General features: G+C 38.8%; 2 protein-coding genes across 2 annotated transcripts in view; one reads left to right on the top strand and one right to left on the bottom strand.

Moving 5' to 3' along the window:
* The window catches only part of LOC115283328 (alpha-fetoprotein-like), a 44,377-nt gene extending 31,850 nt beyond the window's left edge, over positions 1–12,527 (top strand). Inside the window, 2 exon segments of the mRNA XM_029929636.1 lie at positions 5,583–5,715; positions 12,377–12,527. Of these exon segments, the coding sequence (XP_029785496.1) occupies positions 5,583–5,715; positions 12,377–12,424 (181 nt within the window). The 3' untranslated portion in view covers positions 12,425–12,527.
* Positions 12,528–19,870: 7,343 nt separating this feature from the next.
* Positions 19,871–27,969, bottom strand: part of RASSF6 (Ras association domain family member 6) — a 50,620-nt gene continuing 42,521 nt past the window's right edge. Inside the window, exons 8-12 of the mRNA XM_029951795.1 lie at positions 26,161–26,262; positions 25,766–25,817; positions 20,681–20,799; positions 20,478–20,575; positions 19,871–20,376 (exon numbers count right to left, since the gene is read on the bottom strand). Of these exons, the coding sequence (XP_029807655.1) occupies positions 20,301–20,376; positions 20,478–20,575; positions 20,681–20,799; positions 25,766–25,817; positions 26,161–26,262 (447 nt within the window). The 3' untranslated portion in view covers positions 19,871–20,300. The remainder of the gene's footprint in view (positions 20,377–20,477; positions 20,576–20,680; positions 20,800–25,765; positions 25,818–26,160; positions 26,263–27,969) is intronic.

Below are 27,969 nucleotides of genomic sequence, written 5' to 3'. Positions count from 1 at the left end.
TGAAACATGTGGCTAGTTAGTCATTCTTTCCTTGGTTCAGGCTTGATGTGGGAATGTAGAACGAGGTCTCTTTTACTTGTAGTGTGCAAGTTTACTTTCTCTTGAGGAAGTTCTCTGGGCAGAGATAGGCACCACTTTATGTATGGCGTCTCACCAAGTCCTTACATAGACATTTATGAGGAGGTTAACACTATATGCCATTTTAATTGTAAGGAAACTGAGGCGCAGAAGGCAAGAAAACTTGGCATGAGATTATGCAACAACAGGTTAATAGTTATTGAGCTGGAATTTTCATCCAAGCTATCTGTTTTTAACTACAACAATTGGCCTTTAGCGTGCCAAAAACAAGGAGTTACAATATTAGTTATAATTTTTTAAACACTGAGTTACTCTATAAGGGCTAGGTAATAAAAAGTATGAAATATTAGGTATCATCCCTGTCCTAGAAAAGTCACTGTGTTCTCTGTATGGAGAAAACAATAGCATAGAAATAGTTAATGTAGAGATTTCTGGAATATTCTGGGAGGACCCATATTGGGAGTCAGGGGTCAAGCTGGAAAAAAAATCCTTCTTACTTCCTGGGATAGTGGCGAGGGCTTTGTGTGGCTTTCCTCCCTATATAATTCTGGCTGGTTATCACAGCATAAATTTGCAAAAACAAAAAAAGAAAACACAAGTGAAGGAGCTTCTGGAGGGCAAAGAAAAATTCAGCAGTATAGAAGGGGAGGTAGGAGTAGAGATCATGTAATAAGACAGAGACAATAAAAACGAAACAGAAGTTTGAAGTAAAAAATTTAAAATCCAATTAAAAATATTGAGTGGAAATGTGAAGATTTAAGATAGTATATAAAGACCAGACTGTGCTTTCAATGAAATGCTGGGTAAATTTAATGAAAATAAAAGATTAATATCAAAGGAATGAAAAACGGAAAACAAGTTGATGGCATGAGAATTAAAAATAGGGTTTAAGATTTAAGATTTAAAAAGGTAAGTTAAAAATTTTAAGCTAAAAATCTCAAGAATTAAGGGAACTGTTTTTTTTTAATTATAATTTTTTTAAGGGAACTGTTTTTAAATAACAGCAGTCTAGGCTAAGTTAGAGAGATCAGGCTGGGAGAGGGCGGAAGTGTCCGGAGAGGTAAATCGCCTGCAGGCAGATCACAAGCATGTGACAATTTTCGGGGGAGGGAGCCAAGCTTTTAAGTAGCACAGAATCCCCCGTTTTAGAAATGGCAGCCTTCATATCTGGAGTTCTAAGGAGAGATAACATGACATCATGATACCCTTGCTCTGAATCTCATTCCCAGGCCTTTTGTCTTCTCATAATAGAAGCCTTTTCTTCCCCTTGCTGGTTCCGGTACAAGTGGAGTGTTTCTCTTGGTTTAAAGCAGCAGCTGCGCCCTGGTGTTCTGGAAACCTAGCTCATCTTCCCCCTACTGGTCACTCGGGGGAAGTGCATTTGGAAACCAGACCACCAAGCAGGAGCATAAGTGAGGGAAGGGAGATAAACTTTTGGGGTGAGACTAGAGAGTTTGGGAGGGGCCAAGCCATGAAAGCACTTGGATCCCACAGCTTGTGTTGAGACAAGAGAAGGGTATAGACAAGGGAGGTTTCTCTATTACTGTGGAATCTACAACTCAAATCCTCAGGGAAATTGCAAAGATGCTCATTAATTATTTGCTGAGTGAATAAATGGATAAATAGGAGAAAAGCTGTGACAGTGTACTATTTATTGTGGGAGTCAGGAAGGAAGGATACCACGGTTGGAAGCAACCAATAATTTGAAATAGAAGCAAGTTGTGTTATTATTATTTTAATTGTTCACCATTATTATTATCTTTGACATTATTTATTGCCTTAAGTATGCCAGTTACTGTTCTCAGCCCTTTAATACGTTATTTTTGGTCCTTGCAAATACCTTGCAAGGCAGATGTTCAAATTTTCTTTTTATGGATAAAGGTCAGAGAGGTTAAGTATCTCACTCACCCTCACACTAACTAGTTGAACCGAAGTGAGTTTGATTTCAAAGTTTGTGCCCTTTTTACAACATTAGAAGGAAAGAAAAGTCCAGATTTTGCATGAACTAGTAGTAAACTCTATCCCCTTTCTAGACCAGCTTCTGCCCTTTTGGTGCTGAATTCCCTAAGCCAGACTACCAGAGGCCCAAATGAGTGTTTGGAAACAGACTCATTCCGGCAGCATAGGTATTCATGAGAGTCAGTGCCTATTGCCTGGGACTTAAGTAATCCTATGCTTCTGTGGATTGCTCAGTGAATTTCAGCATCGTGGGTAATATTGTTTTTGTAGGAAAATATATCTTAAGACAAAATCCACCAGATTCCAATGAGATATAGCCTATATTTCTCCACTTTCACGAATTAATTTCTTAAAGACCAATATAGTTCTTTAATTTCTTAAACACAAATAGTGATTATTCAAAGGTAGTGTAAACTTCTTTGATTATTTATCTAACCATATAAACTTAAATTATATAGAGACACTTCAAAATAAATATAGCATTTTCTTTCAAGTGGGATCAAGTTTAGTCTATTTTGAAGAGTAAATATATACAGAACAGTTGGATAGAAAAAATGTTCATGCGATTCTATTTCCTTTTAAAATATTGATGTATGTTATTATTAAAGTAATGCATTATCATTGCAGAAAATTTAGAAAGTACAGAAAAGAGAAGAAAAGATCATAATATTTTTATTCCAACACTGCAGTGATACCCATTATAAATCTATGTGTAGTATAAAACTATATCTCACATATGTGTGTATTCAAGCACACACTCTCGCAATTGCCTTTTGTCCATTAGTCTGTGGTTCGAATATTGAATAATGCAAGTTTTGCACAACCTTGCAACTACCCGCTTCCATAAATTGCAGTCCCAGCAATTATCCCTGGAGTCCTCAGAGGAGAGCTTGAGAAACTCCCTCCCCCTCAGGCATTCTCCAAGCACGCTCTCCCTGGCTCCACTCCTGGGCCACTGGGAGCGGTCATGCCCTCCGGGGGCTGCTGTCTCCTGCTCAGGTGCAGACTGGATCCCTTGAAATGACAAAGCTACTTTATGTTTTGTTGTAAAAAGAAAAGCAGCCCTTCCCCTGACTCCCAGGATCATACCCTTTCAGTGGGTGCCGCTCCTGTGTGTCTTCATGGTTTGCAGAACTTTAACAGAAATTCTCTTACAGCACTTTTCCAAAGAGTTATCTTGATCCCATGTAACCCAGAAATGAGTCTAATGAAGGCTCGGTTGGGGAACCATAGAATCATTCCTTCTTCCATTGACCAAGCTTTCTTCCTGGATGCGAAGGGTGTGAGCCTGACTTCCTGTCTCAGGATGAGGCCTCCCATGAGATTCCCAATCCTCATGCCTTCTGGGAGGGAAGCTCACCTCACTGGTTTGCTTTATATGCCCAGAACTCTAACATTCCCAGGGGGTCTGCAACCACTGTTTCTAATGCAAAATCGGGAGGACATAGAACCTTATTAAAAAGGTAACAGACAGTGTTACGTGGAATAACACTGATAAGTTACTGCACCTTGCCTGGATCATAGTAAATATCAGCATACTCGAAAGATGTTGGCTGTTGCCATTATTTTTAGTATGGCGGGACGTGAGAGTTGGAGGAGTGGGAGAGGGTGAGGCTGAAATTGCTAGTTCAAAGAGACATGTCCTCTGGGCTACCGTGTTAAGCTGGATATCTTATTTTATTGTTTAATGGGATCAGCATGCTATGGGCAACAGGACACGGCTGTTTTTGTAGGTCCTGAGGGCACTGCTTGATTTCCTAGGCTTGAGAGCTGCCTACCGCCGACCACCAAGTTTGCTTTACCCACACCCCCCACTTTGCTCCTGGGGCCTGCCTTCCCTGCGGGTGAGCATGCTCACTGCTGCACAGTGCCTGAGCTGTGGGACCTACATGTTGGGGACTTCGCTGTTGGTCACTGCAGGGCAGCAAAGGGTGGTGGCATCTCAGTTCAGGAGTCAAATGACTCAGCAAGTTGCTTGGGCCAGCGGCCCACATTGAGACAGGAGGAGGGCATGTCTGGGGCTCAGAGTGAAACTAACCACAGGGCACACCTTCTCCCTCATTGCCTCACCGCCTGATCTCTCTTCTCCAGCTGATGGAAACTGGACACAAACTGGACCTGCCAGAGGGGCAGCCCACCCCAGGCGCACAGCGGTTTGGAGGATCTATAGCATCCTCCATTTTGCTGGTCTGTGGGCCAAGCCTAAAATATTTACTATCTGCAATTGTTTACTGGACCCCTGGTTTAAATTGTCAAAGAAGTAGCTGCTTAAAGTTTTAAGATATTTTCTTTTATATATTCAAGGTGCACATAAGGCAACCAGGTAGTATACATGTGAACTTGAAAATGAAGAATAAGGAAAGGTTTTTGGTTAAACAGTAAAATACTGATTAATGTTCATTTCCCCAACCCTTCTTGTCTTATTTTCTTTGTGGTTAAATCTGTCTTGGTCTAAAAGAGTTTTAAAAAAAGGAAATAGGGGCGCCTGGGTGGCTCAGTCGGTTAGGCATCGGCTTCGGCTCAGGTCATGATCTCACAGTTGGTGGGTTCGAGCCCTGTGTCGGGCTCTGTGCTCAGAGCCTGGAGCCTGCTTCGGATTCTGTGCCTCCCTCTCTTTCTGACTCTCCCCTGCTCACGCTGTATCTCTCTGTCTCTCAAAAATAAATAAAAACATTAAAAAATTTTTAAAAAATAAAATAAAAAAGAAAAAGAAAAAAGATAAAAGAGAGATTGAGAGAAATAATATTGGAAGATTTGGAATAATATTTTATCAAATAGAGAGACAGAAAGCAGGTTACACTTTTGAATATTCACAGTGTGGGGGAAACTCTTGTGATGTAAATCTGAGATGATCATCAAGCCATTATAGTTTCAAATTAGTCGATTGGTTTATCATTAATAACATATGAAGGACCCTCAACTTCCAGGTGTGTTATACTTGTAATATTTATTTGGAAGTTAGTTGCTCAGAATAAATATTCATTACAAAATGCTAGAGGAAAAACTATTTAATTTTATGATATAATCAATTTACCATCCAATGCAATGAAAAGAGAAAACAAACATGTTTACCCTAGTAATAATCTTGTAAGATAATTAACTTTAATGTCCCAATTATGTGCTGGAAGAAAAGTATGGGGGATAGAACATGAAGGTGGAGATGGGCAGTGTGAAAAGTTTGACATCATGGCATTTTCAGGGCTTTTAAATATTTTCTTTTTTAAAAAAAAATTTATTGTTGGAAGAGAGCATGTGTGTGGGGAAGGGGCAGAAAGAGAAGGAGAGAGAGAATCCAGGCTGTCCGTGCAGAGCCTGATGTGGGGCTGGATCTTGTGTGGGATTGTGACCTGAGCTGAAATCAAGAGTTGGATGCTTAACCAACGGAGCCACCCAGGCACCCCAAGCCTTTTATAAACCTCAGAGTGGAAGCGAAGCGACAAAGAGGCGAGGGTGGTGTTCAGCTTTAAGTTAGTAAGGCGGTGTGCAAGCTGGCCATCTAGAACTCAGGCAAGTACTTGTATTTTTGCCACTGGTTTCTGATCCAGGCTCCTCAGCACCCTTGTGAAGCAGAAACCACATGCACCGGAGACGCAGCTCCGATCGATTATTGCGGATTTCGCTCACCTGGTGGAGAAGTGCTGCCAAGCAGAGAAAAGTGAAATGTGTTTCAGAGAAGAGGTATCCCTGTTTCCTTGTCTGTTCTCTTAGGACTTATTGAAGTTAAAAACAAAGTACTCTCTCCATTCCAATCGTGAACGAATTGGGAGAAAAGCACAGTCTAGATGGGTTGGTGTAATTGACGACATTTAGGTTCAGGGTATGTTAAAATTTATGTTTATTTAAGGAGACCAGCAGAATTTGACACAAATAGAAATGAATGCTAGAGTCATGACACCAGATGGAGTGGAGATGTTTAGAATTGGGGGCGGGAGAAAGAAGCATGAGCTGACGATGTTGGTAATTGTAGAGAAATGGTTCCTTAAAAATATAGTGATATTTTAAAGAAGTAACAGCTTAAAGACCTGTATGGGCAAACTGTAGTTTTATTCTAGAAATTTCTGGGGGCACAATCAGGAATAGTTACCAAATGCAGAGGGGGCGTAACTAAAGAACCAGGGAAAAGAGTTTCATTTTCTCAGTAGCCAGAAGATCATTAGATTGGGGGTGAAGATTACCCAGAGGAAAGAGAAATGACCACAAGAGTGCTTGTGCTTACTCACCAAACTGACTCCTACATTCATTTCTGTAACTAATCTAATTGTGTCTGGTTACCGAGTAAATGATTTTTCCTAAGATAATAAAGTTATAGGACTTAAGTAAGTGTCTAAGACTATCATGGTAGGATGTGGCCCAGGAAATTCATGTCAATTCATGAGGAGACTTCGGACGAATTGCGCTCCCAGGATATGACTTGGGGAGCAGAAAGTCAGATATTGTAGTATCTGAGTAAAAAAAATGCAAGTGTGTAGTTAAAAAAAAGTAATAAATCAGTCTTTATAGTGAAAACAGGCTGTGGACGGTTCAGATGGGGGTGAAGGTTAGCAATGGCTAAGGGAAATGTTTCCACAGGCAACAATTTTCCTGAATGCCTAATTACCTTCGGTGGCTCTTTTCTACCACTTAGCTAAACTGTACATGTGGTTATGTTAAAAGTCATGTATCTGTGGTCTAGTCAAGGGCAAGCAAACCACAGCTCTCAGGCTGATGGTCTCCACTTCCTGTTCATATACATAGGGTTCTATCGACACCCAGCTCTGCCCATTTATTTACATATCGGCTTTCTGTCTATAACAGCTGAATTAAGTAACTGCAGAATTGAGTGGCTGTGACAGAGCCTGTATAAACTGCAAAGCCCTCAAATATTGATGACCAGGCTGTTCACAGAAAAATTTTAGAGACTCCCAGACTAGCTGATACAAAAAATGGAACTAATCACCTATGCTAGAATCTATTATGTATTTAAAAAATTTTTAATATTTTATTTAGTTTTGAAAGACAGAGAGAGACAGAGTGAGCAGGGGAGGGTGGGAGAGAGGGAGACACAAAATCTGAAGCAGGCTGCAGGCTCTGAGCTGTCAGCACAGAGACTGACATGGGGCTCGAACCCATGAACCATGAGATCATGACCTGAACTGAGGTCAGATGCATAACTGACTGAGCCACCCAGGGGCCCCTCTATTTACTATTTTAAAGCCTTTTTACTTTTTGTAAAGCATTCAGAAAACATGTTTCCATATGAGTAACAACCCATAGCCACACAGATCAACACTTTGAAGAAGGGCCTGTGCCTCAGAACTCCCAAGGGAATTGTCTTGAAGGATTCTTGCTCCTGAGTAAGAAGACTGCTTGCTCAAGCTGTTTCACCAATGGGACGCCAGGACGATTTCTGTGCGCTTTGCCCCACATGTTTTGCCGAACAGTAATCTTCACCTTAATGGTTGAAAAGCCCAAATATTTTCCCCTTCCCCCTTTCCTTCTCTCCTTTCTTTTAGAATTTCTCTCCCCCAAATGAAGGGAGGAAACAGAAGCTATCTGAAGAATATATCATGTTAATTAAAAATGCCCAAATTACTTTTTCAGATAAATATGCTTATTGTCTGTAATTATGCATTATCTCTAAAGTTTGGTCACGTTGATCCTTGTATGATTATTCCAAGGCCGTGATTCTGAGACTTTAGTGTGCATCAGAATCACTTACAGAGCTTACTAAAACAGCATCAGTGCTTTCCACCCCAGGGTGTCTGATTTCAGTAGTTCTGGGATGGGGTCTGATAATTTACATTTCTAACAAGTTTTAGGTGCTGCTGCTGCTGCTGGTGTGGGGACCACTTTAAGAATCACTTTACTAAGGTGCAAGTAGATAATCATAAACCATTTCCCCACCCCCTCCCCATGTTTCTGAATTGTCTAACTCCCAGTGAGAAGTTGGAGTCAAGGACATTAACAGAAATAATAAAACAATTGGAAAAATAACATATTTACAAAAGGGAGTGAAAAAATTTGGGACTATTAAATATAAAGGTAAGACTGGAATATTTACAAAATAAACAGTATAGTATATAAACAGGCTTAGCAAAAAGGTGGGAACAGATGATAAAACTATTTTAGAATCTTGTCCTCAAGAGTTTGTGTAAGTCTCCGTGCTTCTGTGTTTGTGAAAGGAGTCTAGGTTTGACAGTAGCACAGAGGAATGATACCCAGAGGCTCCAGAAACCTCTGTGGAGCCAAGACCTCAGAAGCACAAAGGCTCAGCCAATTGGCAGTCTGTGGCTGTTCCAAGTTACTATAAGAGACTAACCACTCCAGGGACCCACAGGCATTTTCTTTGTTTTCTTTTCTGATATTATGGCAGTCAACTATGTAGACCTGTTCTGCCTGTTAAAAGAGAGAGTGAGCAGGTTTGAAGACTGCCTTTCTAGCTTCGGCTATTGGGAGGATAAAGCATTTTTAGATACGGTGGAAGGCATAGGTTGAGAAGCAAGCCAAATTCTAAGGAGAAAAATGTTGAACCAAAGCCAATGTTGGAATGTTGGCAAGAGTAAAACTGAAATATATAAAAGGGCTTGGGGAAAGAAGCTCAGCTATACAGGATGAATTTGGATTGTCCAAAGAAGAGGCATCGCTCACATTTCATAAAATAATAACACAAATTGTAGACCTCAGCAGGTTCGAGGAGAAAATTCTACTCACAGATATTCTCTCTGCCAGGTCAGTGGGGAACGATAATTATAGCTTGAGATATTTCTCTGTCAACCAGCATAATACACAAGAAGAAAGTAAGCAAGAATTAGCAGAAATGTGGGCAGATTGAAACAGTCCTTTGAAAATAAGACATGAAATTTAACAATGGAAAAACCCCCCCACAAAGTTCTACTTTTAGATGTGACTTAACACGAGTTCGTGTGAAAAGACCTGGTAGGTAAGCAGTCTGTACCTAACAACTTGATGGGTCTTCTGTCAGAGCTACTGCAATCTTGGATGCATTTCCAAAGAAAAAAACAAGGATCAGATTAACCAAGGTGATAATCCCAAAGTAGGTGGATCAATGTGGGTGGATACCATTGCAGGTGGTCAGAGATTACTATGCTCAGTTTCTTATGATACATTACACAAGCTTTGAAAATCATATAAGTAATACATGAACACAACAAAAGCTCAAACAAAAGACCAGGGTACATTTCCCCTTCCCAATTTTGAGTTCTTACTTTTAGTTTTCCTAGTGATACCATCAACACCTTGATCATTTCTTAAAATATTAACATCACATAATGAATACAGTGTGCTTATGCTAACTCCCAGAACCCTATCTGGAGACTCTTTCTCAATTTATTTAAAAGTATTTTTAGTTCTTTTATTGCTTATATTCTATTTCTTGGACCTTCAATTCCAGTCAGCATCTAATGATTCTCTCAAGTATAATTAACATGTCTAAACCTCCTGTGACTTCCTTGCCAACTTTGCTTTTTAAAGCTATACTATTGTTTACATTGTCCAGGTTTATGTATCTGCTTATTAAATACAAAGTTTATATGCTTTGTTCATGAGTTAATACTAAAAACTGGAAACCATTAAATAGCATATTTAATTGTGTGTTTACCTGGAATTTATGTACATCAGTATCATGAATGGATTGACCAACTGAATGACTTGCCCTGTTAAAAGGTGTAGAGATCAAATGAACACTCTTTTCCACCATGATCAGCTGCAGAAAATCATGCCACTTTTATTTAGTTTCACATATTTGGACTATGGTTTGCTAGTATATTCTTCTGTTTTTGAGAGTCTCTTACTGCCTTTCTTTTTCTATGTTGGCAAATAAAGCACTTTCATCATATGACTAAAATGTTTTAGGTTCTTAATAAGACAGTTTTTGTAATACAATATTCTATCATCTTAAAAATACATTTCAAAAAGCCCCTTGAATTAATCTTTCAATTGGATCTAGTTATTTCTAGGACATATCCATGGTTATTCACATAGTTTCATTTCAGTGTAATCCTGGGTAAATTGGACTATTTCTAAAATATTATTTAATATTTTATTCTTGGACTATTTTATGTTTTGTTGGGCTACATTCTTAACATGTATGTACATATGTATATATGTGTATATGTATTATTTCAGAATAATATATAAACCTTCTGGGTCCTTGTATTTTATTATTTTTTTAAGTTTATTTATTTACTTTGAGAGAGAGAAACAAGGGCAGAGAGAAAAGGAGAGAGAGAGAAAAACCTAAGAAGGCTCTGTACTGTCCATGCAGAGCCCAGCACAGAGCTTGATCCCGCAAACCGTGAGATCATGATGTGAGCTGAAATCAAGAGTCAGAAGCTTAACTGACTGAGTCACCCAGGGGCCACTGGGTTCTTGTATTTTAAAATATTATTTTGTGTATATATTTGCACAACATTTTTGCTGGTGTGTCAATGGGGATTCTTCAGGTATAAACAATAGGATCAAATTCTGGCGAAGTAAAAATTAGTTTATTGAAAGGATAGTGATGGCTATAGGAATCTTCAGGAAGTTTGAAAAACAAGTTGGGCGGCAGACCAGAACCAAAAGCAACTCAGAAATGAGTGACTTTCTGGTATTTTACTGCTAGGACATATCATCATTTTATTATTCTAAGTTCCTATTTTTGTACTTGATATCTTGGTCAATATCATACTGATGGCTTTTTTCCCCCTTAGGAGTTCATCAATATCTCTTACATTGATTTTTTTTTTCTTTTTAGCATCAACAGTGCTTTCTTCTTCTTTTTACAAAGCATTTTTACCATTATTGCATTGGGGTCTTTGAAGAGATGAGAGACAGCACATTTTAAAAGGATATTGGCTAATTGTCATGTCCAGAGAGTATCTAGAATGAAAACAGGATAGAAATGCATGTCACAGGGATGTGGAGAAATTGACTGGTAATGTTATTCCGAAGTCTTAGGATGGGTGACCTGTGAGCAGCCTACTAGCATGTCCAGGATTATAGCAAATCAGAGTGACTAATCCGATGTCAGTGTAAGGAAAATGTTTCCTCTTTCTTTTCTCTGTTCTCTATATTCCATCACATGAGTCCATGTTTCCTATTTCAAAATCTTGCTTATGCTTGCCTCAAGAGTTATCATCCCTTATTTCATGTAGGGCATTTCTCATTATTATAGTAGTTTTTCAGGTGCCTTTCTTCTACCTTACCTTACCTTTATCAGAAACGTTTATCCCCTCACCCCTGCATTTGTCATCATTACCAGTGAGAAATTTACCGAGGAACTATAGAATAAATAAAGTCAGGAAGGACGGACATGGAGGAATAGGACTCACCCATTATTGTTATGTTCAGAGCAAATGAACAAGATTGAATATGAGGGCCTTGAAGTTAAGCTTATGGTAAAATGTCCCATGAAGATGGATTTAAAAAGTCATGGGTTACCAGAGAAACAAAAGAACTGTAAACTGCAGAGTTTTTTGAATACCAAACTTAAATAGATTCCAGTCTCTAGATGATTTAGGTGTGGTACTCTTTGAGGGCAAGAAAAGTTAAATTAATAGACTTTTAACTATGTCCCACAGGGTGCTAGGAACTCTAGGGAGTGCAAGTTATCTATCCACTAGGGTGCTTGCAGCGCGCGCGCGCGCGCGTGTGTGTGTGTGTGTACGTGGCACGCGCACATGTGTGCACATGCACTAATCTTAACAGTAGAATTCTAGGGGTCCTATTCCCACTTCCCTATAGATGACTCAACTTTTATCTATCTCTCTGGGCTTCCAACAACGACTTTTATTTGAATAAAGACTATGCTGGACTTAGAATAGAGGTCAATACCAGTATATATGAAGATGGTAAGGACACGCATCAATGTTTGTGGTTTTGATCCTCTTGAATTCTTGTACCTGATTGTGGAATGATTTAGCATGGGATTAGCCTAGAGCAGTTTTAAAATGCATTAGGAAGCTGATGTTGACTTTTTTTTTTACCCTGTGGCAAAAGAGTCCCTTAGTTTTGTGAGGAAAAAACAAAGATTTAAAAAATCCAAATCTGGGGTCCTGAGAGTTGACTTTTTTTTTACCCTGTGGCAAAAGAGTCCCTTAGTTTTGTGAGGAAAAAGCAAAGATTTAAAAAATCCAAATCTGGGGTCCTGAGAGTGGGAGAGGCATTGCAGTGAAGTAAGACCTTCAGCTAAGGGTCTAGGCTGTGAGACCTTGAGCAGTGAGCAAGTAAGAGCCCCTCACAGCCATCTAACAGGTAAGTCTTAAAGACTTTTCTATTTGAGGATCATAAATGTTCAGGTGTTCTGTTTTGCTTTGTTTTTCTCTTTCTTACAGATGTACTTATTTGCTTTCTTTTCTAGGAGTCCAAACTGATTGAAAAGTGCCAGTCTCTCTTGGGACGCGAATGATCCCAGAAAATGTCAATGTAGAATCTTTGCTGAAGTCTGATTTTTATTTTTCATGAGTAATGAGACACATGTCTAATATTCAAAATAAAAATCAATGAAATCATTTCTTAGCTACTCACAATGTTACTCAAGAATACTACTAGCTAGGCTACACTAAAGCTCTCCTTTTCTACGTAGCAGAGAAATCTACTTATCCTAACCCTCATACGACCAGCTTACACTCTTCATTTCTTCCCTGAGCTTTCAGCTTCTGAGAAGCAGCACCAGAAATATCAAATCAAGGGGCCTTTCAGAACCTCAGGTAGATGCAGTGGGCTGTCACATCTAGTTGGGAATGGGCTGCCGGGTTTCCAGAGTGAAAAAGCTCGGAAGTTTCTGTCTATATCACTGCTGAAAATGGTTACTTATGAACTGAATGGAATGTGCTTTATAATAAGTTACCTTTATACTTGCTTTGACTTTTCTCTTTTTTGAGAAAGTGTGGAACCGGGAGGGTTCTTGGAACTGCTTACGACATTCATTCACTGAATAGATTTTTAGTGGGTATCTGCTTGTGTGCGAGGCACTGTTCTAGGAGCTTGTGATACATCAGTCACCATAAAAAACTGAACAGAATCTCTATCTTCCTAATGTTTACCTTCTGGTGGAGCTTGGTGAAAGCATATCTTTCTGTCCTCTTGTCTCTCTCTCTCTTTCACCATCAGTTAGACTTGAACTAACTAGGACTTTGCCTTGTGCCTGTGGCATTGAACACATTATGAAATCAAGAAAATATTTAACATTCTGTTTGCCAAGAGTCTTTGGGTTACTTGCAAAGCTCCAAAAGGTCAGAACTGAGATGGGGAAGAGGTCCCGTTGGCCTTTCATCGTCTCCTACGTGCCAGATAAGTCTGCTTTTGCAACAGCCGGTGTCCTAACGACACAGAATTATACATAACTTCCTGCTTATTATTGTCTCTGGCTATCCTAGTAATAACTAGCATGGTGCTATGTGCCAGATATTATTCTAAATTTTTACCTGTAAGAACTCATTTACTCCTCATCATAATTTAATGAGAAAGGTACTACTATTAGCCTTCCCATTTTACAGACCAAGACATTGAGCACAGAGAGTTTAAGTAATTTGCCCAAGTATTCACAGATGGTTTGGAACCAGGATTCAAGTCTAGACCATCCATCTCCAAAAGCTGGGGCTCTTAGTGCATTTGCTGTTTCTTTGTCGTGTTAAGGAATATCATTATCTAAAAACTCAATAGCAGAGAAATCTCTCTGAAGCACTGATTGCAAACAATAGTAGTTTTCTCTGCACAATAGTGAGAAAAGAATGGCTAATTCCTTCTGTGAACAGTTGGCCAAATAACTAGATGCGTGTCCTTTAACCATTGACTCTGCAACTGAAGCCTCAACCTTGGAAGAATTCCTCACAGGTTCATTCAATTTCTCATTCTTCTCCTTCCATCTCTCTTTCTCTCATCTCTTTAATATACACTTGTAAATTCCTTTTTCTATGTGTGCTTTCTTCTTTATTTAAATTTTAAATTGATTTCTGACCACCATAACTAATTTTCCCCATCCATCCACCTTTCATCTTTACCCTATGAATGTGATGCTGACATTGGAATGCAGGGGTCCTAATATTTATTAACTTGAGCTTTCAGTGATGATTTGTAATCCTAGGATAAGTGACATAATAAACTTATCATTCGGACTTATATTTAGTTTTCCAGATTCTTTTTGGTTTAATAAAAAATAAGTAGTGATAGTTTAGTGCTTATTAAATAAATGAGTTATTTTGATTAGAGAAAAAATAATTCTCACAAAAAAGAAAAGAAAAAATTCTCATTATATTACACTTACCTTGACTTTAAATAGTTTTTCTTCATTCCAGTGATTTCAATATGTTCATATATATTAGCAAATTAGATCCAAAAAAGTTTGTTAGGTTTCTATCGTGTTTAATAACTTCTAGGTGCTATGGAGAAGAATATGAATTTACTAAGACCAGATAACTAGTGAATTTATACAAGAGACAAACACATAAAGAATTATATAACAAAGGGCAGATTTCAAATTTTCAGAGTCACAAGAGCAGAGCTAACTGATAATGTGACTCTCAAGAGTCTGAGTTCACAAATTGTCACAGAGACCAGGAAAAGTCATGGAAGAAGTGACCCTGACTAACGACTAGAAATTGGACGGGGTTTGAATGAATAGAGAAGTAGTGGGATGTGAGGTGTTGGGGGGAGGGGGGAGGGTGAAGGATTCAGTACGGCCAGATCTAAGACAAAAATTAAATAGTTGAGGGCAGTATGATCTAACGGAAGATAGGGATATAAGGGTGGGTGGGGACCTACTGTAATTTAATTTTAACAACTGTTAAGATTTATCACATTTTTAATGTGTCACATGCCAGCCTTACATGTATTATTCCTGTAACTTTCACAACCATCCAGTGAAATAGGTACTACTATCCCATTTTATAAATGAGGACAAATAAGAATGCCTGATTGAGAGACTGTAGTTTAGGGTGAAGCCAATAGATTATGGTGGTTAAGAGTGTGGATTCCGGAGTGAGGTTCAAATCCTACCCAGCTTTTCTAAAGACCTTAGCGAATCTCCAGACCTCTCCATGGCTTGCTTTCTTCATCTATAAAATTGGGTGGAAGGGGTAATAAACACTAAGTCAGCTAATATAGGTAAAGCTTAAAACAGTACTTGGCAAATGGTGCTATTAATTTGAATGATGTGAAATTACCCTTTTGTACCTTGAATATTGATCATTTCAAAGGGGTCAATCAATCTAATAGGTGTTAACTGTTATTACTTAGAAGACAAATGGATGCCATTGAAGGGTTTTGTTCTAATGCATCCTATTCCTTTCTTTCCTTTCACATGTAGATATAGCAACCTAACAGTTACACCGGCCACCTTGTCCACCTCATAGACTGCCTTGAAAATGGACTTCTTTCCCGTTCATTTCCTGAAACCAATGTGAACATAAACTCCATAGCAAAATTCCATAGCAACATTGCCTAACTGAACATTTCATATAGCCAAGAGATTGTAAAATATACCACCAAATCAGATAAAATCATACAAAAAAGATTCTATTATTTTCTTCAGCTACTTGGTCAGATTTGTGAAAAGGAGGCATATATACAGCAGCTTTTAGAAAAAGATTCCATATAACCCATTCACTCATTTTTTTATTCACTGATTCACTAATTCATTAAGGCTTTTATTCAACTGATTTTTATCAAGCACTTCCTACAAACAAAACACAACATTAAGTTCCACGAAGTATACCAAGATGAATGTAACAGGTCCTCTACCCTTACTTAATAAGTATAACATTACTGGGGTTGAATGTGAACTAATTTGTAACTGTTAGTGAAATACCTGAGCCACCTGAAACAAGGATAGAGAGTTTTATGACCAAAGTTTATATTCTTGTATTATGCAAAGATGCCTCCAAACAGAATTTTGTCTCAGAAATTGTTTTGGGTATCTACTGCTATGTAACAAATTATCCTGAAATTTAGCATACCACAACAAACATTCCTTTTCTCATACATTTTCCAAGAATCAGGAATCCAGGAGTGGGGTAGCTGGCCTTTCTGTCTCAGGGTCTCTCATGAGGTTATAGTCAAACTGTTAGACTGGCTGTGTCATCTGAAGGCTTGGCAGGGGCCCCATGGCCCACTCACCTGGCTGTGGACAGGAGACCTCAGTTGCTGCTGGCTTTGGCAAAGGTCCCATCATGCAAGCCTTTCTCTGGGGCTGCTCCCACCATGGCAGTTGGCTTCCCCCGAGCCCGTGATCCAAGAGAAGGAGCAAGGAGGACGCCAAAGGGATAAATGACTAGTAGCCCAAATCACACCCAGTCACTTCTGCTCTCCTCTGCTCATTAGGATTGACTATGTTCCAGTTGGTTTGCAAGGTGGGGAGGATTAGGCCCCACCTCTTGAAAGGAGGAATATCAAAGACTTTATGAATATATTTAAAAACTACCACAGAAGTGAAGTTAATGTCTTATTAAATAATTTCATTTTTCTGCATCTGGTAAGACTCTGTGCTTGCATGTACTTGATCCTTCTTGTTGGTAACTTTCTAATCATAATTTATCTATGCCCTAATTCAAAAAGTAACACATCTATTACAGAATATTTAAAAGCATAGAAAAATGAGAAATGATTCACTCATAACTTTATAATCCAGATATAACCACATCTAATGTGTTTTTGGTTTGTGTGTAGGTACAAATATTAGTGTACATACACACACAAATTTATTTTATGGATAATAGATATTTTGAATGTTTGTACATATATTCTTATTTAGATATTGGATATGTAAAAAGGATTTTCTTCCATAATTACAATTTATTTAGAAACATAATTGTAACAGCTGCATAATATTTTATTCTATGGGTAAATGTTTTTTTCCTCCCCCCCCATTTTGAACATTTAAGCTATTTAATTCTTTTTATCACAATAGCAATACAATAAGTATCTTTGCACAATGCCTTTGAATGCCTGATTATTTCAATATGTGATCCTATAAACTGGATTACAGGATGAGCTTACTGCTAAAGCGCTTTGAAGAAAGTTATATTCGTTTAAATTTCTACCAGTAGTCTTGTAATTTGCTGAGTATTTAATCTCATTTCTTAATCTTTGCTAATAGACCAAAAAGTGCATTTTGCTTTTCTTTACTTTGTGATTTGATGCCATCCCAGTTATTTTATTGACTTTCTGCTCCCAATTCATTCTTAGCTGTTGGTTCTGTGAAAACGGATATGGACCCTTTAAGTGAGTTTCCTTTGCACTGTGCATGATGTCGGCTTCGCTTCGCAGTAGAGGGCGCTAAAGAAACATTGTAGCTGGAAAGTTGTCTTTCCAGATTCCAGGGCTGACTGGCAAGGCTCTGGGGAAGCGCACTTTTTTCCTTCACGCTTTGCCCAGAGTGCTCTCTCCAGGGCAGTTTGCCTGTAGGGTGCAGCTTTCTTTGCCATTTGTTCCCCCAACTCCTTCTCTACCATTTGAGTTGGTTTGCGGTGGCCCAGCCTGGAGCTCAGTGCACATCTGCACCCTAGCACAAATCACTACGCTCCACACCCCCCCTCAATTCAGGGCCTGCTCACCCCTGGGGTGGCCATCTAGTAAACTACCTGACCAGCCTCTGTCCCCCCACACAGCTTCGGAGATACTGCAGCCAAAGGGATGCACAGAGTTGTACCGGATTCCTGCAAAGGAGGCCTCTTTAGCTCCCAATACTGCACACGGGTAGCAGGACCCGTGCTTCTTCCTGCCCCCAAACTTCCTGCAAGCCTCCAGTCACAACACTATGTGAGCTGAGACTTGGGCCTGCAGAAAAGTCTCAAGGCCCTCTGCACACTTGGCCACTTGCCTCAGTGGGTCCACATCCCAAAGTGCCTTTCTTATTTGTCCTATGATCCTGACCCTGCTGGGGCCAGGCAGCCAGTGAACTTCCCCTCTTCCCAGTGGGCTGTAACCACAGCTTCTTCAGTGAATTCTGGACCCCTGGATTCCAAACTTTCCCTTTTTGGGGTTGTCTTCCTCAGCCCTAGTGTACCCAATAGAGCTCTCTTTCTGTTTTACAGTTATTTTACTATCATCACACCTTAATTCTTTGTTTTCAATGTTCATTTATTTATTTTGAAAAAGACAGAGAGTGGGGGGTGGGCAGAGAATTCTAAGCAGGCTCCGCATTGATGGTGGGGCTCAGTCTCACATACCAGGAGATCATGACCTGAGCCAAAACTAAGAGCCAGACGATTAACCCACTGAGCCACCCAGGTGCCCCACAGCTTAATTCTTCATATTAAACTTCTCCTGCTTAAATTACCGTGTTTCTGTCTCCTTACTGGATATAGTTGATTACTATTAAGATACAACTCCCTTCTCACAGACAACTAGTAGCTATTTGTATTTCTCCTTCTGTGATTTTACTTTTCATGTTTTTTTTCCTCTCCAGGTCTTGGTGTTTTTCTTATACATCTTGTAGGCTTTCAATATTTTTAATGGTTAATCTTTCGTCATTTAGGACAGGTACTTGACATTCATTTAAAATTTTATAAGTATACTGAATTTTAACAATTTTATTTGCCCTACTTTTGCAAGATGAGACCTTTTCATTTTTAAAATAATTTTTTAAAGTTTATTTATTTATTTTGAGAGAGACTGGGTATGTGATCAGGGCACGGACAGAGAGAGAGGGAAAGAGAGAGAATCCCAAGCAGGCTTCATGCTACCAGAGCCTGATGCAAGGCCTGAACTCATGAACCGTGAGATCATGACCTGCGCTGAAACCTAGAGTCAGTCCCCCACCAACTGGACCACTCAGGCACCCTGAGAACATTTTCTCATTAATTGATAGCTGGAAGGATAATGACACAAGCCTCGGTTTTCCTCAATAAAAGATTTCCTAGGACTGAAAGGTCACAGCACACTTTTACTTTCATCTAGTTTAGGTTTTGGTTTCAGTGACACTTGGAAGTAATACCTTTGTCTAAAAATGTTTCATATTTTAATTTTGATAATTAATCTTCCAACTTGGGTTTATTACATACAACCTTATCCCTTAGTACACGTAACGCAATCAGACCACCTAATACAATGCCTATGAGGGATGTGAATGGACATAGTTTAGGGAATGCAGCAATATTGCATAGAGTTCATGAATAAAATTAGAGACAACATTTGTGGCATTATCAGTGTTCTCTTCCTTTGTTTCAAATTGGTGTTAGCAGACTTTTAAGTATCTTGAGAGTTGTGGGATGAATTGTCTTGGAGAAAAAGAGCAGAGTTTCCCTGCTCATTTTAGCTGCAAGAGTTTTGCTTTATCCTTGGTTTTTCATTTGGCAACAAGTGATTATTGTTGGCCAACTCTTGTCCTAGCCGATTAAATATATGAAGTCTCTGTGGAATACTTGTTTGGAAAAATAAAGAAAACCAGTTTGACTGACTTTTAAAAAATGCTTAAGAACTCAGGGGACCTGGTGGCTCAGTCAGTTAAGGATCTGACTCTTGATTTTGGCTCAGGTCATGATCTCAGGGTCTTGAGATGGAGGCCAGCACCAGGCTCTGCGCTGACTGTGGAGTCAGCTTCTCTCTCTCCCTCTTCCTCTTCCCCTCCCCACCAAATTCTCTTTTTTTCTCTTTCTCTGTCTCTGAAAAAAAACAATGCTTAAGAATACTTTTGAAAGTCATGAGTAGAATGGAAAAAAAAGAAGGGTTCAGGTTGAGAAAACTGCAATTTGGATTTCTTAACAGAAATCCAATCATCTTTTCTATCCCGAAGGACATATAGCTCTGATGTTACAAATAGCCAAAGCCACTGACCGCATAGAGGTAGCCTTGGATTTCATGAAGAATTTAGAGTTTTCAGGGAGCTGTGAAACACTGTCACTCTCAGACTCCTTGGTAGGATAGGAGTGTGCTTCCTTTTTATTTCAAGAGCTGGCAGCTTTTACTTCTGAATCATTTCTGAGGATCCACTGAGGATGTTTTAATTTTCTTGACAGTTCAAGCTAAAAGAGGTTTATGCTACGTGATATCTGAAGACATCATTTAGATTCGAGTTCATGGAGTGTTTTACTATAAAAAGTCTTGGGGATACACCGTATCCAAGCTTGTTTCAGTTACTGAAACAAATTCGAGCTCCTTTCAGGGCAACTGTGAAGCCTCGGTAACCTCATCACTTCAAAGAGAGACAAGCTTTTCCAACATTCCATTTTCCACAGATTCAAGTTCATAGACATTTGTATGAATGCATGTATGGACTTTATGCATTCATCAAATAATAATATCCCTCTAATTTTGTTGAGGTGTTTCAGCAATTGCAGCCTAACCTGCTAAACTGTTGTCTCAGTTTTTACTCCCCGTTTACTTTGAAGATATTTTAGTATCATAGCCTTTTCTGTCCTGAATCTGAAAAGGAGAAGGAGAAAAAGAGTATTAAAAACTGAAAACAATTGGTGTGCTGAACCTCTTATAGAAATAGGTGCCCAGAATGCATACTCCTGACTTACTTTGTTGTTATTCTTTGAATCTCTCTTTTCTCTTCTTCATTTAATCTTTGAAGGATGGATTCCAGGAGAGGAAAATGGAAGTTAATGTACTGAGCCACCTGAAAAGGGAAAAATAGGAAACAAAGCAAAAAAGAATGCACATTCTGTGAGAGGTGCTGAGTCGGGAGAAAGCAAAGACAGATTCAGAGTGACAGTATCCATACATCACTGCTAATTTCTGTTGCATCTTTATCCATGAGGAAAATGCGAGCATTCTCTTTGGAAGGTCCCTGCACGAGCCTGTGCAGTAGCGGAACATCGGTCTTCTTCAGCCGCCTCCGCTCTACAAAGGAAAACAAGAATCAACTATAGTTAGCAGTCCATCCTAGAGACAGAAGAAAGAGAAGTTGTCCACTTATTTTCTTTCTTTAGCTCATGTTGGAAGAAGACCTAAAAAGAACATACAACAGGAGGCACTCATTCAGAGGAGTAAATTAAAATTAAAACCTTTAAAAGAACTAAAAAAACCTTCTTTCTCTTGCTAGATCTTAAGGTTTGATTTGTGTCTCCCATGATTCAACCTTGCCTTTGGTTTGGATGTTCAGACAATTCTCCAGTTCCGTTTGTGCTTTTACCAAGTGACACACCTAAACGTTCTTTATAATTTGCCATTAATTCATTCAACAAATATTTATTAATTCTTTCCTAGTTCAGTTCATGTATTTCCATCTTTGCAGTTAGTTGTTCAGGTCCAAAACTTTATAATTGTCCTCGTTTTTCCTTTGTTTCTCATTCCAATCCAATCCTTGGATCTTCTTTAAAAATATATTCAGAATGTTTTTCACATCACAGGTCAGTATTTTTATTATTTAATTCATCTGTGGGCTTCATCCATTCAGCCATATAATGAGATGAGAAAGAAAATAACTTTCAATTTGGTATATTCCAAGAATTTCAGATTTCCAAAAGTTATAAATCCTCCCACTCCCAAAGCACTTCCAGCTTTCTGTCAAAATACTTTCACATCTGTCATTTCATTTTTATCAGAATGAAGCATGAACAGAACTCCATGTCTTTACAATCATCTACTTTTCTTCTTTCTCAAATATTTTTTTAGTTCCTACCATGTTTCAGGCATTGTTCTCTGTGCTGGGCACCTTCTAAAACAATGCAGAGTAAAATCACTTCGCTTATGGACCTTTCGTCCTAGTGGAGGACACAGAGGTTATGGAAGATAAACCAATAAAACCTATCATATATTAGTGATAAGTATTCAGAAGAAAAAGCGAGGAGAGGCTAGAAAGTATGTGTCTGTGTAAATGGGTGTGTACAGGGGAGAAGTATGCAATTATTGAGAGGGTGGCTGAAAAAGGCAATGCTGAAGATGTACCATTTGGCAAAACCGGAAGGAGGCGCAGTATGGAACCATAATGTGTTCCAAACAGAGTGAGGAACTAAGCAGAGCACCCTACAGGTCAGTGCATGCCTTAGCTATCAAAGAGGAGCAAGGGGCCAGGGGAGCTAACATAAAGACGAGGAGAGGGATATTGAAGCTTGAAGGCAACACGTAGCGAGGCCGGCAGAGAGACCTGGCTTTATTGTGGGAAGAGCGACCACCGGAGGATTTGAGAAGTGACATGTCATGGTCTGACTTATACTGTTAAAAAACAGTCTGTCTGCTATGTTGAAAGAGACTGAAAGGGGAAATGAGTAGACCAGTTAGTGCTTTCTACTCTGTCGTCTGTGAAATCAATTACCTCAGGCTTTTAAAAGTTTCAAGAATCAGAACTGTGCCCATCCCCTGGGTGGGACTTACCCCAGGAAAAAGTCAGGAGCACAGGATCTGGAGCACAATTAAAGTAATATTATCTGTTCTTGTTTCCACAGAGTCAGAGTTCATTGCTTTAATTCCTCTACATTTCTGAAGCAAGGGACAGCCCCGATGATTTAGCTTGTCTAATGGACGCACTACGATCCTCTTCTGACCTCTACATTTGTACAACTTGGCTCTGCACCCTCAGTTTGCTTCATGAATTTGCTTCTGGGATATTTATTAGAAATACATATTCCCAGACTGTTCCCAGATCTCAAGGGGTTTGGGAATCTGTTTTTTAAATGAACTTCTCAGTTAATCCTGAAATGCACTAGAATTTGAAAAACACAGCTATAGATCATGGCTTAGTAGAAATAAGGTATTAATATGAACCTGCCTTTATTTTCCAGATTAGTACCTAAATAGGCGCTATGGCTTCCATTCTTTTCTCTGCTCCTGATCCCTAAGCGGTGCTACTTGTGACTATCTTCTGTTCTGGATTTTATGTACAAGCATTTTTAACATGAAAAACAAAATAAAACATGATTTTCACAGATAAGGGGTTAAAAAATTTTTTACATTTATTTATTTTTGAGAGATAGAGTGAGACAGAGCATAAGCCAGGAGGGCCGAGAGAAAAGGAGACACAGAATCTAAAGCAGGCCCCAGGCTCTGAGCAAGCATTCAGCACAGAGCCTGATGTGGGGCTTGAACCCACAAACTGTGAGATAGTGACCTGAGCTAAAGTTGGACACTTAACAGACTGAGCCACCCAGGTGCCCCGGTAAGGTTTTAAAGATGTAAAGTCCTGTGGTGAAAATAAACACTTTCTTTCTAATCATGAAAATAATTCATGCTATCAAAGAGGGCAAAGAGGGAGATATATGGACAAATTTTCTTAAAAAAATTTTTTTAAATGTTTTTATTTATTATTGAGACAGAGAGAAACAGAGCATGAGTGGAGGAGGGGCAGAGAGAGAGGGAGACACAGAATCTGATGTAGGCTCCAGGCTCTGAGCTGTCAGCACAGAGCCTGATGCGGGGCTCGAACCCACGAACCGTGAGATCATAACCTGAGTCGAAGTCGGATGCTCAACCAACTGAACCACCCAGGTGCCCGTGGGCAAATTTTCAGTTATTAGATGAATAAGTTCTGAGGATTTACTATCCAGCTTGGTGACCGGAATTAATAATATGGTATCGTACATTTGATAGTTGCTAAGAGCAGATCTTAAGCATTCTCGCACATACCCCCAAAGCTTTAGTTCTGTGATGTGAGGAGTGTTAATTATCTGGATCTTGGTAATCATCCCATATTGTATATCTATATCAGATCACCACATTGTACTTTCAATATAGCAATTATATTTGTCAATTATTCCCAATTATTCCTCAATAAAACTTTTTTAACGTTCATTTATTTTTGAGAGAGAGAAAGAGAGAAAGACAGAGTGAGCAGGGGAGGGGCTGAGAGAGGGGGAGGCATATAATCCAAAGCAGGTTCCAAGCTGTCAGCATGAAGCAACGTGGGCGCAAACTCAAAAATTGAGAGATGATGACCTGAGCAGAAGCCGGAGGGACCTTTAACTGACTGAGACACCTGGGCGCCCCTTCCTCTGTAAAGTCTTAAAGTCAATTACAGGAGCAGGTGGGAAAAAGTGAAAGGCAGAAAGTAAAAATCACTTGGGATCCCAGAGCCTTGAGACCATCTGCCTTACCCTCCGTGTGCCCACCCTTCGTGTAGCTCTTTATGCATACACACACACACACACACACACACACACACACACACACACAGTACATACGGGTGGTCACGTCATACTTGCTATTTTTATTGCAGACATATTTTTTAAAATGAGGTACTTTTTGTTTTGTTTGGCTTCTGTGCTCCTCCTTCTTCCATCCTCTTTTCTGCATCACCCTGACCCCCTAATGGGGTAAGTGGTGTCAGTGACTTCATATTTATCATTCCATACCGTTCTTCTTAATTATATGATCATACATACCATATACTAAATAGGGATTTATAATTCTTTTAGAAAAAATGAGATCATATGATACACATTTTAGGCATGTTGCATTTTTCACATAATATATGTTATGGGATTCCCTCCATTTAACTGGTATAAAGCAGACACATTCCATTTAATGGCTGCATAAGAACCACCTATTCAATCCTTCTTCTGTGACAGGTGACTTTGTCTTCAGTTTTTGTCATTATAAACAGCCTTGCACATAAATCTGTAGGTACTAGTCCTTTTAGTTTTGTGGAACAGATTCTCAGCAGTGGGATTGTCGGGTTAAAGGATACGTATACTGTAAATTTTAATAATATTGTTAGAATGAGTCCCCAAAAAGTAAAGAGAGTCATATTTTCACCAGAACTGGATGAAAATACCCTTTTACCCTTGACCACACCAGACGTAGGTAGAATCCTTTGAAAACATTTTGCCAATCTGATAAATGTGAGATAATATTGAATTGTGGGTTCTATTTTGATTGAGTTGTCTTTTTGTTGTAATTTTGCAAGACTTCTTTGATATAATATGTATTAAATTTTTATACTACATTTTTCATAGTTTGCTCTCTTTATCTTTTACATTTTTATAAGTCTGTCTCTGCTTTTTATTTTATACTTTTTAGTGTTTTCTTAAACAATTAGAAGATGAATGCATATACACATGCTTAGAATTTTTAAAATTATATTTCTTACATTTAAGCTTTCTGGTAATAAGAACTTTAATTTTGTATATGCCTGAAGAACCAATAATCATCTTCTTAGAGTTTTCCTTACATCAAAATGTATTATCTTATTCTGTTCAATTTCCGGCTCAAACATTCTGACACTTAAACTATAACTGGAGATACTTCTACAATTTAACATATAAATGTTTTCAATTTAAGAGTTTTCAGAAAGATCATTTCAGTATTGCCTTAGGTTTTTCTCTAATCTCCCTTCCATCCTGTTCCCAGCACCCCGCATAGAGCCTCCTCCCAATGCCCTGACGCCAACCTTTCACTCCTTACCACCAACTTCTGCATATTTTTCTCTACTGAGGAAGAGACAATGCTCCTACAGTAGTGTGTCAGACACTGAGCCAAGAAAGAGGTAATAACAAGATCAGAGAGAAATGGTATGTACTGATGACTCCGGTAAGAGCTAGAAGGAGAGAGAAAGTCAAAAAGAAAGAGGTACAGAAGTCAGTACCTAACAATTCTGGGAACTCGCCACAGACTCACCCAGGCTCGGACTGCCATTCACGTAATTTAGTGTCTGGTCAACAAGCAAACTCTTTTGTATTATAGACTCTTCTAGGGTATCTTATTCATAGGTTATCATCCTCTGAAGCTGGGAAATATGAGTAACCTTCCCACTTTTCCTTCTTCCCTTCCTTCTCTTTCTACCACTGAAAGAGGTTTAACGGCTCTTGTGCCTCTCCTATAGGCAGAAAACTATACCATACTGGAATCATGTAAAAAGAAAGATCCGGCTTACCTCCTGTTGCGAAAACAATGTAAAGTGCAAAATCTTGGGCACTATTTTCAATCTGTCAATGGGAAAAAATAAGCAAACATGAATTCTTTCATATTGAATTAATTGGTCATTGTCAGATGTTTTCTGAGCCAACCAGACCCCAAATCTGTATCTCTTCCCTCACTTTCGTTTTGCACTTTTAAACAAGAATCCTTTTCTGCTCCCTGGTGAGAGGATAATATAATCTCTCAAGGCTCAATTACAAAAAGGTGTTATACATACAAAAGAATTCTGGAACTGAATCATTTAATTTAGATTTACATGTTCATAAGTCTTTTTACAGAGGAGTACATTTATGTACCTGTAGTTAAATTATATTCAAGATAATTATAGCTCAGTTTAGTGATAAGGATTACCTTAAATTTTTGGAGAAGTTGCTCTATTACCTCTTCAGTTCTCATATTACTGTTTATTCTGACTTTAGTTTCTGATCCAAAGGCTGGAGTGAAAATTGATGTCTAGGAACAACAATAACAACAAAAAGGTTGTCACGGAAATTCTTACATTATGTCAGACTCACAGGAATCAATATGGTGAAGTTGGCCTCCTTCTCCTCCTTCTTCTTCTTTTTTGAGAAGCCCAATATTTTACTTTATTTTATTTTATTTATTTTAATACTTTATTGTCAAGTTAGCTAACATACAGTGCACACAATCTAGTCTTGGCTACTCCACACCCCCATCAAACCTGTTTGTTCTCCGTATTTAAGAGTCTCTTATGGTTTGTCTCTTCTTCTGTTTGTAACATTTTTCCTTCCCTTCCCCTATGGTCTTCTGTTAAGTTTCTCAAATTCCATATATGAGTGAAAATATATGATATCTGTCTTTTCCTGATTTGTTTCACTTACCATAATACCCTCTGGTTCATTCTTTTAGAATGAGTATATATACACATATAACATCTTCTTTATCCGTTCATCAGTTAATAGATATTTGGGCTCTTCCCAGAATTTGGCTATTGTTGATAGTGCTAACATAAACACTCGGGTACATGTGCCTCTATGAATCGGCATTCCTTTATCCTTGGATAAAAACCAAGTAGTACAATTGCTGGGTCATGGGTTAGTTCTATTTTTAATTTTTTGAGGAACCTCCACACTGTTTTCCAGAGTAGCTGCACCAGTTTACATTCCCACCAACAGTGCAAGAGGATTCCTCTTTATCCACATCCTCACCAACATCTGTTGTTTCCTGAATTGTTAATTTTAGTCATTCTGACCAGCTTGAGGTGGTATCTCAATGTGGTTTTGATTTGTATTTCCCCAATGATGAGTGACATTTATTATCTAGTGAAACTGGCCTTCTTATGGGAAAAAAAAAAAAAAGCCAAAAAAAAAAAAAAAAGCCAAAAAAACGCACCCCACAAATCACCAACTAAAAGTTTCGTTTTCTTGTGTTTGCTACCTTTTTCTTTCTTTTTTATTTTTTAATGTTTTATTTATTTTTGAGAGAGAGAGAGACAGTGTGAGCAGGGGAGGGTCAGAGAGAGAGGGAGACATAGAATCTGAAGACAGGCCCCAGGCTCTGAGCTGTCAGCACTGAGCCTGAGGCGGGGTTCAAACCCACGAACTACAAGATCATGCCCTGAAACGAAGCTTGATGCTCAAATGACTGAGCCACCCAGGCACCCCTTGTGTTTGTTTTCTTTTTGTTGTTTGATATTATGCATTTTTAAAGCAACTTCATATTGTTTCTAGAATTAGGTTAGGTTCAAAACTTTTTCACTAGATAATCATATCATTATTCAATGTAGTTCAAAATTTTAAAATAAATTAACTATAACTAAGTACAAATAAAAAGTAATATTAATAGTGTTCCAACACTCTAGAAATGGGGGGGTTCAGTAGACATTGGAATGGGTGGTTCTGTGGGGTAGCTCAATGGAATGTTAGATAGATGAGCCTTATATTGGAAAATCAGTACATAAATGTCAAAATAAACACCAAAGTGCATATAGGCACAGTTCCTGTGTGAGTGGAAATATGGATGTGGAAATAATTTTTCTAAGTGGATATATGGAGGTTGTCCGGAATAAACAAACAAATAAACTCTTGCTAAGTATGAGAGAATTCAGTGTTTGTAGACATTGTGAGGCATTAATGGGTCACTCTGTGACACATACGACCAGTCCTTCTGAGTTCTTTGGAGCCCAGGAGGGCCGTATGT

The sequence above is a fragment of the Suricata suricatta genome, chromosome 1, assembly GCF_006229205.1.
Source record: "Suricata suricatta isolate VVHF042 chromosome 1, meerkat_22Aug2017_6uvM2_HiC, whole genome shotgun sequence".
NCBI classification, from domain to species: Eukaryota; Metazoa; Chordata; class Mammalia; order Carnivora; family Herpestidae; genus Suricata; species Suricata suricatta.
This window is presented reverse-complemented; position numbering and strand designations above follow the sequence as displayed.